Genomic DNA, 14,238 nt, shown 5'->3' with positions numbered 1-14,238 from the left:
CGTATATACTCGAGTATAAGCCGAGATTTTCAGCCCAAATTTTTGGGCTGAAAGTGCCCCCCTCGGCTTATACTCGAGTCACGGTAGCGGTGGGGTCGGCGGGTGAGGGGCTGAGGGCGCTGAGGCATACTTACCTAGTCCCAGCGATCCTCGCGCTGTCCCTGCCGTCCCACGGGCTTCGGCGCTGCAGTTTCTTCCTCTCTTCAGCGGTCACGTGGGACCGCTCATTACAGAAATGAATAAGCGGCTCCACCTCCCATAGGGGCGGAGCCGCTTATTCATTTCTCTAATCAGCGGTGCCGGTGACCGCTGATAGAGGAAGAAGCTGCGGCACCGAAGACAGGAGGGGACAGCGCGAGGATCGCCAGGACTAGGTGAGTATAGCATATTCACCTGTCCTTGTTCCAGCCGCCGGGCGCCGATCCATCTTCCCGGCCGGCGCCTCCATCTTCCCGGCGTCTGCGCTCTGACTGTTCAGGCAGAGGGCGCGATGCCGCATACAGTGTGCGCGGCGCCCTCTGCCTGATCAGTCAGAGCAGAGACGCCGGGAAGATGGAGGCGCCGGAACGAGACGCCGGGAGCTGCAATCAAGGGAGGTGAGTATGTGTTTTTTTTTCTTTATTGCGGCAGCGGCGGCACAAATTTATGTGGAACATCTATGGGGCACAGTGAACGGTGCAGAGCACCGTATATGGCACAGCACAGCTATGGGGCACAGTGAACGGTGCAGAGCACCGTATATGGCACAGCACAGCTATGTATGGGGCACAGTGAACGGTGCAGAGCACCGTATATGGCACAGCACAGCTATGGGGCACAGTGAACGGTGCAGAGCACCGTATATGGCACAGCACAGCTATGGGGCACAGTGAACGGTGCAGAGCACCGTATATGGCACAGCACAGCTATGGGGCACAGTGAACGGTGCAGAGCACCGTATATGGCACAGCACAGCTATGTATGGGGCACAGTGAACGGTGCAGAGCACTGTATATGGCACAGCACAGCTATGTATGGGGCACAGTGAACGGTGCAGAGCACCGTATATGGCACAGCACAGCTATGGGGCACAGTGAACGGTGCAGAGCACCGTATATGGCACAGCACAGCTATGGGGCACAGTGAACGGTGCAGAGCACCGTATATGGCACAGCACAGCTATGGGGCACAGTGAACGGTGCAGAGCACCGTATATGGCACAGCACAGCTATGTATGGGGCACAGTGAACGGTGCAGAGCACTGTATATGGCACAGCACAGCTATGTATGGGGCACAGTGAACGGTGCAGAGCACTGTATATGGCACAGCACAGCTATGGGGCACAGTGAACGGTGCAGAGCACCGTATATGGCACAGCACAGCTATGTATGGGGCACAGTGAACGGTGCAGAGCACTGTATATGGCACAGCACAGCTATGGGGCACAGTGAACGGTGCAGAGCACCGTATATGGCACAGCTATGGGGCACAGTGAACGGTGCAGAGCACCGTATATGGCACAGCACAGCTATGGGGCACAGTGAACGGTGCAGAGCACCGTATATGGCACAGCTATGGGGCACAGTGAACGGTGCAGAGCACCGTATATGGCACATCTATGGGGCACAATGAACGGTGCAGAGCACTATATGGTTCACACCTATGGGGAAATATGAACGGTGCAGAGCACTATATGGTTCACACCTATGGGGAAATATGAACGGTGCAGAGCACTATATGGCACAGCTATGGGGAAATAATGATCTATTTTTATTTTTGAAATTCACCGGTAAATGCTGCATTTCCACCCTAGGCTTATACTCGAGTCAATAAGTTTTCCCAGTTTTTTGTGGCAAAATTAGGGGGGTCGGCTTATACTCGGGTCGGCTTATACTCGAGTATATACGGTATACATTATACTGTAAGTGGGACCCGTTCCCATCAGAAAATTATGACATAGACATAAGTGACACACATAATCGCAGCATAAAATGAGAAAAACTACATAAATTCTACAACCCCAAAATAAGAAAACGAGAATGCAAAGATTTGGAGATCTCTTATAACCATATTTCATTCAGAATAAGAGCACAGATCAGGAGGTCAATGTTGGACATTTTTTAGATTTCATTTGAAAAAAAAAATTAACTTATTTACAAATTGATGGCAACAACACATCTGAAATATGTTGCGCTCGGGCCGTGTCTGCCATTGTGTAGCATCACGTCTTCTTCTTACAGCAATGTGTAATCGTCTGTGAAGTGAGGGAACCAATTGTTGGAGTTTTGAGAGAGGAAAGTTGTCAAATTCGTGGCTGATGTAGTTTTCAGAGATGTAAAAACTGTGCGCTGATAACAAGTTGCCTGGTCCTTTTCTTGACTCCGCAGGACACGGCCTTAATGGTCTCTATAAAGAATTTTGCATTGTGATCCATCTGACCACAGAACAGGTGAACATTTTACGTCAGTCCATTGTAAATGAGCTTTGGCCCAGAGAAGACGGAAGCGATTCTGGATTGTGTTGATATTTGACTTCTGCTTTACATGATAGTTTTAATTTGCATTTGTGATTTGCATGGCGAACTGTGTTCACAGACAATTTCTGGAAGTATTTCTAAGCCCTTGCAGTGACCTAATTGACCAAATCGTGCCTGTGTTTAATGCAGTGACACCTAAGGGCCCATAAATCACAACCATCCAATACTTACTAACGACCTTGTCGCTCGTGCATTTCTCCAGAATCTCTGAATCTTCTGACAATATATACTTTAGATGGTGTGGTATTGAAAGTATTTGCAATTTTTCCATTGAAGAACTTTTTTTTTTCCCCTCAATTTTTAGACATACGGTAGTTATTCACAGATTACTGAACCTCTGACCATCTTTGCTTCTGAGAGACTCTGCCTCTCTAAAATTCTATTTTTACACCAAGTCATGTGACTTAGTTGAAACTTAACCCTTAAGCTGCTTTTCGTAAGTGCCACCTTTTCAAGTTTTTCATTAACCCTGTCCCAATTTTTTTTTCTAGATTTGTTGCTGCAATCAATTTTAAGGAGTCAATTTTGTCAAATGAAATGGGATAATGTCCAACCTCTGATCTGTATCCTAAGTTCTGTAGTGAAAAAAAAAGAGGTTTCCAAATCATTACATTCTTGTTTTCTGTACATTTTACAAAGCGCCCCAACTTTTTGAGAATTGGGGTTGTACATCTAATTCTTGGAATAACTTTATAAACAATGACACACACTAATATATACACACACGTAGACATACACACACTGTCATAATAAACATCTATTATCAAAATATATGGCAGTTTTCACAAGTAGCTTACGCCTTTTGCTTTAATTTTGCATTGGAAATTTTGGAAAATTTAGGTAAAAGTGTATTATACGAACATGTACTAAATCAAAAATATATAATGCATTATTTAAATCACACATAAAGAAAGCTCACCTGTTATGAAACGTCACACATTAGTGGAGATGTTACAGTTTGAAGAGTTGACTTAAGTTTTACGCCAGCGAGATTATATCCGCTCTAGTTAAAGATGAAAGTCATTAACCCCTTTCCGATGTGATCCGTAATAATACGTCCCTGCGCCCTGGTACTTATTGAAGTGGGGCGGATTATTACGTCCACGTGATCGTACCGCCGAGTGTCAGCGGATTCTGACAGGTGACACCTGGCACTTTAACCCCCTAAATGCTGCGATCTAACTCAATCACAGCATTCTGCGAGCTGGCAGAGGGCTGACAGGTCCTCCGCCCTTGAATCAGAGACCCCGGGGGTGCCAAATATTGCATTTAGGGTGCCAACCTCCACTGGTAGGCAGGGAGGTTATAGTGGACACGTAGGGCATGCTAGGTCATGTGTGGTATTACCTGGGACCTCTCCCATAGAACTGTTGTGAATTCCGCTCTTGGGCTCCCTCCGGTGGTTGTAAGTGACACTTTTGTGAGTTCTGCTCTTGGGCTCCCTCTTGTGGTTTCAAGTGGTATGGCTGCTCCTTGGAGTTAGCTGTCAGCAGCTGCTTTCACTGATTGTCTTTTCTGCTCGACTATTTATGCCTGCTCGGTCCTTCAGCTAGTGCCACTTGTAAATGGTTCCTGGTTGGATTCACATCTCTTTTGGTTTTCCCTGTTATCCTGACCAGTTCAGCAAAGCTAAGTTTTTTGCTTGCTCTTTTCTGTTCACAGATTGTGGACTTATCCGTTCTGTGCTTTCTTTGTTTCTCCAGCGTTATCAGTATGAATTAATTCTGTCTTGCTGGAAGCTCTGGGAAGCAGATTTACCCTCCACACCTTTAGTCAGGTGTGGAGATTTTTAGTAAACTCTGCGTGGATTTTTGTAGTGTTTTATACTGACCGCACAGTATTCCATCCTGTCCTATCTATCAAGCTAGACTGGCCTCCTGTGCTCATCCTGGTTTCATTCTGTGTATGTCTTTTCCCTCTCCACTCACAGTCATTATTTATGGGGGGCTAATCTATCCTTTGGGGATTTTCTCTGAGGCAAGATAGCTTTCCTGCTTCTGTCTTTAGGGGTAGTTAGCTCTTAGGCTGTGACGAGATGCCTAGGGAGAGATAGGAGCATTCCACGGCTACTTCTAGTGTTGTGTTGAGCTTAGGGACTGCGGTCAGTACAGTTACCACTTCCTTCAGAGCTCGTTCCATGTTGCTCCTAAACCACCGTGTCATAACATAGAACTAATCTAGTCCACTTGTCCCTCCTGTAATACTTTTCTTTAAAAAGTATCCCCTTATACTTATATTGGAGTCTGTGTGACTGTTTCAAGACTCGGTTCATCAAAACAGTCATCCATTACTTTCTGCAGCTTTTGACACGGTTGACCACCCTCTCCTGCTCTCTAGGCTCCAGTCACTAGGCATTAAGGACACTGCTCTCTCCTGGTTCTCCTCCTATGTTTCTGACCGCTCCTTCAGTATTCTGTTCTCTGTCTCCACTTCATCTCCTCTTCCACTCGCTGTCGGGGTACCCCAGGGCTCAGTCCTTGGCCCCCTTCTCTTCTCCCTCTACACGGCCCCAATTGGACAGACCATCAGCATATTTGGCTTTCAGTACCATCTTTATGCTGATGACACACAACTATACACATCATCCCCTGACCTTACTCCTGCTGTACTACAGAACGCCACTGACTGTCGGTCCGTAGTCTCCAACATCATATCCGCACTCTGTCTGAAACTCAACCTCTCCAAAACTGAACTTCATCTGCTCCCGCCATCTACTAACCTCCCTAAATCTGACATTTCCCTCTACATGGGTGGCACCATAATAACACCCCGGCAGCAGGCGCGCTGTCTGGGTGTTATGTTTGACTCCGATCTCTCCTTCACCTCCCATATACAATCTCTTGCCCGCTCATGCCGCTTACACCTAAAGAACATCTCTAGAATCCGCCCTTTTCTCACCATGGAGACAACTAAAACCCTCACTGTCGCCCTGATCCACTCCCGCCTGGACTACTGCAATACTCTATTAATTGGCCTCCCCCTCACTCGACTTTCCCCTCTCCAGTCCATCCTTAATGCAGCAGCCAGGGTCGTCCATCTGGCTAATCGCTACTCGGACGCGTCCGCTCTTCGCCAGTCATTACACTGGCTACCCATTCATTACAGGATACAACTCAAAGTACTTGTTCTCACCCACAAAGCTCTCCACAGTGCGGCACCCCCTTACATCTCCTCCCTCATTTCTGTCTATCGGCCTAACAGACCACTGCGCTCTGCAAATGACTTTCGACTAACCTCTGCACTAATCCGTACCTCCCACTCCCGACTCCAAGACTTCTCCCGTGCTACGCCAATCCTCTGGAATGCTCTACCCCAAGATATTAGGACCATCCACAATTTGCATGGTTTTAGGCGCTCGCTCAAAACACATTTGTTCAGAGCGGCCTATCACATTCAGTAATCATATGTTTGTGTGTGTGTAGCCCATTCACTATCTCCATCTATCCCCTGAAGATGGCTGGACCATCATTGTAAATACATCATTGTAAATACACACCTGTACTTTGTAAGCTCTCACGAGCAGGGTTGTCTTATTTCGCTTTAATTATTGTTAACGTTGTTACTTATGACTTTTGTGTTTGAAACTGTTAAACTGTAAAGTGCTGAGGAATATGTTGGCGCTATATAAATAAAGATTATTATTATTATTATTACTTATATATTGAGATTATCTGTATGTTTATCACTATTTTTGTGCACTGAAGGTTTCCTTAGGTGTTCATTTTATACTATATATTAAACAAATGTTTTAAGGGTTATTCGTTCTGTTAGTCCCTTTATAGTTATTTATACCTTTATTATTGTTGTTTCTAGAAAATACCCATGGAGTCAATCATCACTACAACTGTAGATAAATTCCCAAAGGGGTATAATTTCCCAAATGAGGTCACTTGAGGGGGGATTCTGCTCTTCTAGCAATTAGGGGCTCTGTATATGGAGTCCACAAACTGTTCTAGGAAAATCTGTACTCCAGGAGACAAATAGTGATCCGTTCCTCCCGAGACTCAGTACTGTGCAGTGCAGTTTAGTGCAACCTCCACCAGGGGGTGCTGGTGAGGGAAGAGAGGTTGCACACTCACAGCATAGCAACACTGAACAGCCGCACAGGTGTCACAGGCAACGAGAGAGAGTGGTCAGACGAGCAGAGTCAGAAACTGTGAGGAGCAGAAGTATCAGAGGTAGCAGCAATGAACGATGTCAGAGACAAGCCAGAAGTCAGATCCAAAACGAGGGACGTAAGACGGAGTCGGGGTACAAGCCAGAAGTCAAAGCTGGTCAGGGAACGAGGTATTAGAGATGGAAAGCAAGAGGCAGGGTACCGAGATCAGGCCGAGTCATACACGGTTAAGAAAACCACCAGACGAACACTAAGTCGGGGATAGGGAACGGGTCTCACACAAACACGGGAAGTCAGAGGCAGAAGGATCACCAGGGTATACGGGTCAGCTGCTCTAGCCTGAATGCATGAACTATCACTGACACAGGCAACCAGAAATAGCACCAATAAATAGACATCCAAGAACTGAAGAGGCAGGAAAGGTTAACCCCTCCATGACCAGGCCAGGGAAAGAGAAGCAAGAAGCATACCCCAACCTGGATCAGGACACGCATATAGGGTATTGACACGTTCAGTAAAAATTGTGGGACACATTTTGGTGCCATTTTTACCAACTTCTTTTGTGAAAATTTAAAATCTGGGGCTAAAACAAAATTTTGGTGGTAAATATGTAGTTATTTTTACTTCACTGCCCAATGGTATAAAATTCTGTGACAAATCTGTGGTGTCATTATGGTCACTGCACCCCTAGATGAATTCATTGAGAGGTGGAGTTTGTAAAATGGGGTCACTTATGGGTGGTTCTGCTGTTCTGGCACCTCAGGGGCTCTCCCAGTGGGTCATGGCACCTGCAAACCATAACAGTAAAATCTGGCGCTCCTTGACTTCTGAGCTTTGCCCTGTGCCTGAAAAATATTTCCCGATTACATGTAGGGTATTGGCGGACTCAGGAAAAAAATGGACCTCAGTTTGTTGTAAAAAAAAATGATCCTATTAGCCAATACAAAAATTAAAAACTTGGGACTAAGAATAAATTACATTTTTACCACTAAAATTTTGTTTTTCTTCACCGCTCAATAGTATAAAATTCTGTGAGGCACATATGGTGTCTATATGATCACTGCACCACTAGATGAATTCATTAAGAGTTGTAGTTTGTAAAATGAGTTCACATATGGAGGGTTTCTGCTGTTCTGGCACCTCAGGGGGCTATGCCAATGTGACATGGCACCCTCAAACCATTCCAGCAAAATCTAAACTCCAATATGGCGCCTCTTCCCTTCTGAGCTTTGCACGGTGTCTCAAAAGTAGTATTCCCCCACATATGGGGTATCGGCGTACTCAGGAGAAATTGCACAAGTTGTATGGTGCAATTTCTCCTGAAGCATCTGAAGGTTCAAGGTGCTCACCACACATCTAAATAATTCCTTGATGGGTCCAGTTTCCAAAATGGGGTCACTTGTGGGGGTTTTCCACTGTTTAGGCACAGGAGAGGCTCTCCAAACACGACACGGTGTCCACCAATTGCTCCAACAAATTTTGCATTCAAAAAGTCAAATGGCGCTACTTCCCTTCTGAGCTCTGCCGTGTGGCCAAACAGTGGTTTTCTCCCTGATATGGGATATCAGCATGCTCAGGAGAAATTACACAACAAAGTTTGGGGTCCAAAAATAAAAATTGGTGAAAATTAGCCATTTCAATGGGAGCCGATAGGCAGTACGCAAGAATGGCTACTAAGTATTATATGGGGCTCCATACATTACACAGTTTTGGAGGCTGCAGCATCTTGTCCTGAAAGGCCATGCTGTATATACTGAGGCTGTCATTATAAGAATAAACATATCAATGGCACAGGCAAGGACTGAGATCCCTGCGATGCAAGAGCCATTTTGTCTGGTCGACAGACTCCACACAATCCAATAAGAGCTCAATTACGTCCAGAATTATCATTGTCCTTGCCAGATACAGAAAGCATTTTTTTACCCATACAAGGGTCTGTCTCAAGTGCAGAGATAGTTGTGGTCATTTTTTTTTATATATATAACCAATGTTAGGCTGTAGTGATAGTTATTTGTGTCACAGAAACTTTTTACTCAAGCCAATGAGGCACTTACTGGTATGTATCCAGAATACACCTAAAGACTACAGAGATCAATGAATGTCTCTTCTACTACCTATACTACCAAACTAAGCCCCATATTACTCCAAAAATACGAAAAGTTTATTTCCATCATAGTAAGTTATTCCCTATCCCAGAAATCCTGAGATTGGGGCTCTGGGACCCAGGAACCGAGCCCTTCAGAGCCCCGTTGTGAAAAGAGCAGAAGTGCACATGGTAAACCTCGGCTTCATTCATCGACTATGGAACTATCAGAAATAACCGAGGACTGTATTCGGCCTTCTCTGGCAGTCACATAGGTTATGAATGCACATATATGATCAATTCAAGATGGGGCTCTGGAGATTTAAGCTCCTTGGTTCCTGATAGTAAGTTATAATCAATATTGGCAATAAGTTATAACCCTTTAAATTAATATTATGTATCTGATATGTTTTATTATAAAAGTACCTCAAACCATTGCTGGCCACTTGTGTTCATGAGGAGGACACATAATGGATCGGATTTGGAGCCAACATCTTTATCTAGGAGATTGTCACAGGAAATGCTCAGTTCCACTTTGGTTACACATTGTGCGGCCATTTGCAAGTCTGAAACAAAAGAAAATATAGTCAGGAATATTCAGTGGCCACCTACACAGCACACGTAGTCACAATGGAGGACCTAAAACCGGACGACTGATTATAGAGAAGAAATAGAAGCAAGTGCTAGTGTTTTCTAAAGATAAAGCATAGAATACAATGCCTCGTGTAGCAATATATACACCCCAAGAGATTTGTCAGAAAACCTTTATTTTCCTTTCAGAATCAATATTTTCTATGGGATTGCTATACTACAAAATATACAAATATGCGTTATTGGTTGCAAACAAGACTTATTTTGCAAGAAAATTATTTTAAATTAATTCGAGACCATGTCGCAAAAATGAGTACACCCCAATAAAAGCCTTAGGAACAAAGCAAAAGTTTAGACTAGAAAGGTTCTAATTAACCAGAATTCAACCACAGGTAAGTCTAATATTCGTTAATCAGGCGTCAAGCAGAGAGTTGACTATAAAAAAAATGTTTCTTAACTAAGAAAACCCCATTCCCATTTAAGGCTGTGTGCACACGTTCAGGATTTTTTGCGTTTTTTCGCAATAAAAACGCAAAAAAAACGCATACATTAAGCATCCTATTATTAGAATGCAATCCGCAGTTTTTGTGCACATGCTGCTTTTTTTTCCGCGGCGTAATCGCATTCCGGAATAAAATGCAGCATGATCATTCTTTGTGTGGAATTGCGGGGACTCCGCACACATAGGACTGCATTGATCCGCTTACTTTCCGCAGCTATGCCCACCATGCGGGAATTAAGCGGATCATGTGCAGTTGGTACCCAGGGTGGAGGAGAGGAGACTATCCTCCAGGCCTTGGGAACCATATACCATTAAAAAAAATTAAAATAAAAAATTGTGATATTCTCACCTTCCAGCGTCCCCGGCAGCCTTCTCACTCCTCGCGATGCTTCCGTTCCCAGTAATACCTCGCAGCAATGACCTGTGATGATGTAGCGGTCTCGCGTGATGCTATGTCATCTGGGGTCATTGCCGGAATGCATTATTGGGAACGGAAGCTGCCGGGAGCATCGAGAGGAGCGGGAAGGCTGCAGGGGATGCCGGAAGGTGAAAATATCACGATTTTTTATTTTAAATTATTTTTAACATTCTATCTTTTTACTATTGATGCTGCATAGGCCGCACCAATAGTAAAAAGTTGGTCACATTTGTCAAACACTATGTTTGACAAGTGTGACCAACCTGTCAATCAGTATTCCAAGCGATGCTACAGATTGCTTGGAAAACGCTAGCATCATGCAGGCTAATTACGCTTGTAAAACGCTAGTGTTTAGCGGGAAAAAGCATGCCAATTCCGCATACGTTTTAACCGCGGCACAGTTGCGGAATTGCCGCAGAAATTTCCGCAGCAATTCCGGACGTGTGCACATAGCCTTTTAAGATTATCTCCGAACAGGAACATTTTATTTCAACACATCCAATTGTGGAAATTATTATTATTCCAAGATCTATTGATTAAAATAAACTTTAAAATTAATTTGCTTGTGGGAAAACCCCTTTAAGTCTTGATAGGTAAAATCATAGAAATCCCAGAGGATGCGCTTAGTTTTTCTCATGATTATAGGTTGAACTAGACGAACATTTTTTTCCGACCTTGATGACTACATGACTCCACAATTCCTGATCTATTACAAATAGTGATGAGCGAGCATGCTCGAATATCGTGGGTGCTATCAGAGCATGCTCGGGGTGCTATCAGAGCATGCTCGGGGTGCTATCAGAGCATGCTCGGGGTGCTATCAGAGCATGCTCGGGGTGCTATCAGAGCATGCTCGGGGTGCTATCAGAGCATGCTCGGGGTGCCATCAGTGCATGTTCAGGGTGCTATCAGAGCATGCTCGGGGTGCTATCAGGGCATGCTCGAGGTGCTATCAGAGCATGCTCGGGTGCTAACAGAGCATGTTCGGGGGGCTATCAGAGCATGCTCGGGTGCTAATAGAGCATGTTCGGGGTGCTATCAGTGCATGATCGAGCGTGCTTGAGTAATATGTTCGAGTCCCCGAGGCTGTTAGGCAATCCCTGCATGTGTTGAGCTGTCAAATCAGACAGCCCCGAATCATTCAACCTTGGGGACTCGAACATGTTACTCGAGCACAAGTCCGATAACACGATATCCGAGCACGCACGCTCTTCACCAATTACCAACTTACTATTACAGTAGACTTATGGCACAGGGAGATGTAGGTGGCTGTCCTACAAATCATTAACTAGCTATACTGGAGGAATGGTAATTGTTCTGAGTGACTTGTGCATAATCTCCACATTCAATCAACCACATTGTTAACAGGTAACAAGTTGAGTGGGTGTAATATTAGGGCCACAGTCCGTGATCTCACAAACCCTTTTTCTGATTCAGTATCTCTTTTTCTAGGAGCACGCAGATGTCACTAAACATTCATGTCTCATGTGTTAGTGGCCATTAGAAATACATAAAATGATGTGACATAATATAGATAATAATGAATAGTGTCATATGCCTGTAGAATGTAAGCCCGCAAGTCCTCGCCCCTCTGTACCAGTCTGTCGTTGTTAGTTTGTTTACTGTAAGTGATATTTGTATTTTGATGTAACCCCTTCTCATGTACAGCACCATGGAATCAATGGTGCTATATAAATAAATAATAATAATATGCAGGCTGGAAGAATGCTTGAGATGTTTTCGGCTAGGGATATGAGGTATCTTATCACAGAAAACCCTTTAGTATGAGCGCTGCCCTTTGACCCCTGATGAAATAATCCGATTACTGGGATGTTTGTATCTGATGCTCATTTTCCCAGCAGTGACCACAGCAGGAGAAATGTACTATTACATGATGCCATTGAAATGAATGGTTGCCCTTGTAATGTTTGGACATTGCGAGTCCGTCGTTAGTCCACAAGCCGCAGTCAGCAGCCTTCCGCACTGGCCGGCATACGGGATCCATATGGACAGTTACTCACCTTGTTCAGTTCCAGGGCCCCGGCTCCAGCTCCATACTTGCTATGTAACCAGATGCCTCTTCTGTGAAGCCTTTATCTGCAGCCCCTCTAGTTCTGGCCCGGTACTTCCTTTTCATGAAATCACAGCCTAGTAAGTGGCCCATCACTGGAATCAAGCTCTAAGCCCCTACATCATATTACATTTCAAAAATCTGCTGACAGATTCACCTTAAAAAGGTAAGGAAAGGATTCCTAATCTAACAAGCCGATACCAGCACTTTTTTATGAAAATTGAAAGCTGCTTTTTCTAGTACCAGCAAAAGCTGTAAGATCTCAGAAATCTCCTGCACACACGTTTTTATTTTCCTGACTGAATTTGAGAACTGCAGAGTTTGTGAAATCTGCAGCATGTCGTTTTTTTTCAGAGTTTTTTCCACATAGAAAGTAATGAGAAAATGAAAAAGTTGCAAGAACACAACAAATGTTTTTCAAATCCCTTTTGCCAGTGTTTTTTTGGTGAATACTGTAGAAAAGGCCACACGTAATCCGCTCTACCCCCCTCCCCCCAAAAAAAAGACAAAAACGCTGTGAACATGCTGCAATACAGCTTTTTTTTTTTCCCAACAATGTTAGGCTACTTTCAGACTAGTCCGTAGGTACGGGCCGTCGCAAACCGTTGGCCCGACGTACCGACGGACAGTGTGTTAACGTAGCACAATGTGGGCAACGGATGCAGTTTTACAACGTGTCCGCTGAGCATTGGGAGTTCCGGGGAGGAGGGGGCGGAGTTTCGGCCGCGCATGCGCGGTCGAAAATGGCGGACCCGATGCACAAAAAAAGTTACATTGAACGTTTTTTTGTGCGTCGTGGCCGCCAAAAACACGACGCAACCGTTGCACGATGGATGTGACGTGTCGCAATGCGTCGCTAATACAAGTCTATGGAGAAAAAACGCATCCTGCGGGCAACTTTGCAGGATGCGTTTTTTCTCCAAAACGACGCATTGCGACGTCTGTCACACGACGCTAGTGTGAAAGTAGCCTTACTGTCAAGAGTAGATTTTGGGTGCAGAGAAAACAAAATGTCGTGTGAGTGAAGCTAACCTAAACCTGAATGGTTTGTTTCTTCAGATGATCTGTAGCTGCATTGGTTACTCATGCTGAAAAGTAAGAGCAGGACGATGCACCGCACCCTGCATTATTATGTTAGATCGCTGCCTCATTACAGTGTCTGGCTGGCAGATATTAGGTTTTTCATGGCAGCAAAGAGTAAATCATCCAAGCACCTTTTCTCTGTAATTATCATAGCCTGAATCCTGCAGTCTCCAATTTTCAGCTGGCAAAAGGGATTGTCCACTTTTAGGACAACTATGGTAAATGTTCGGCCCGATAAAATAATAAAGCCTATATCCACCTCCTGTGCCAACGCCGTTCCTGCGCTGTCGGCACTCGCTCTCCCAGGGCTGTGATGTGGTGCTGTGACATGTGACCACCGTCGCCCAATCAGCGCTGGCGTCACTGTCTCCGCCTTCGGACAAACAGAACATGAAGATGGGTTCGGAGATCAGATGCTGCCCGGACAGACTCTTCTTTCATGTTCAGTTTGTCCGAAGGCGGAGACAGTGACGCCAGCGCTGATTGGACGACGGTGGTCACATGTCACAGCACCACATCACAGCCCTGGGAGAGCGAGTGCCGACAGCGCAGGAACGGCGTTGGCACAGGAGGCGAATATAGGCTTTATTATTTTAGCAGTGCTGAACATTTACCGTAGTTTCAGAAGGGGTTGTCCTTGTAGATGACAACCCCTTTAAAGGAAGTCAGAAGGAAGCTATACTTCTCACTTTGCATTCAGGGGACCCAGATCACTGAGCAGGAATGAAGGGTCAAGGCTTAGAGAAGATGGCCGTACAACTCAGATGAGGATCGCAATGCTCGGACTGGCCGTCTCTGATGACCTAAGCATGTCAGCATGTATTTCTATGCAGCTGTCACTCATGGGTCGGGCGTTT

The 14,238-nt window shown here is 45.0% G+C and overlaps 1 protein-coding gene across 2 annotated transcripts in view; it reads right to left on the bottom strand.

The window, feature by feature from the left end:
• Positions 1-14,238, bottom strand: part of CPNE3 (copine 3) — a 105,375-nt gene that overhangs the window by 51,950 nt on the left and 39,187 nt on the right. For both annotated transcript variants that reach the window (XM_069731574.1, XM_069731575.1), the window contains exon 2: positions 9,143-9,282. In XM_069731574.1, coding sequence (XP_069587675.1) covers positions 9,143-9,274 — 132 coding nt within the window. In that variant the 5' untranslated portion in view covers positions 9,275-9,282. The remainder of the gene's footprint in view (positions 1-9,142; positions 9,283-14,238) is intronic.

The sequence above is a fragment of the Ranitomeya imitator genome, chromosome 6 (assembly GCF_032444005.1).
Source record: "Ranitomeya imitator isolate aRanImi1 chromosome 6, aRanImi1.pri, whole genome shotgun sequence".
Taxonomy (NCBI): domain Eukaryota; kingdom Metazoa; phylum Chordata; class Amphibia; order Anura; family Dendrobatidae; genus Ranitomeya; species Ranitomeya imitator.
This window is presented reverse-complemented; position numbering and strand designations above follow the sequence as displayed.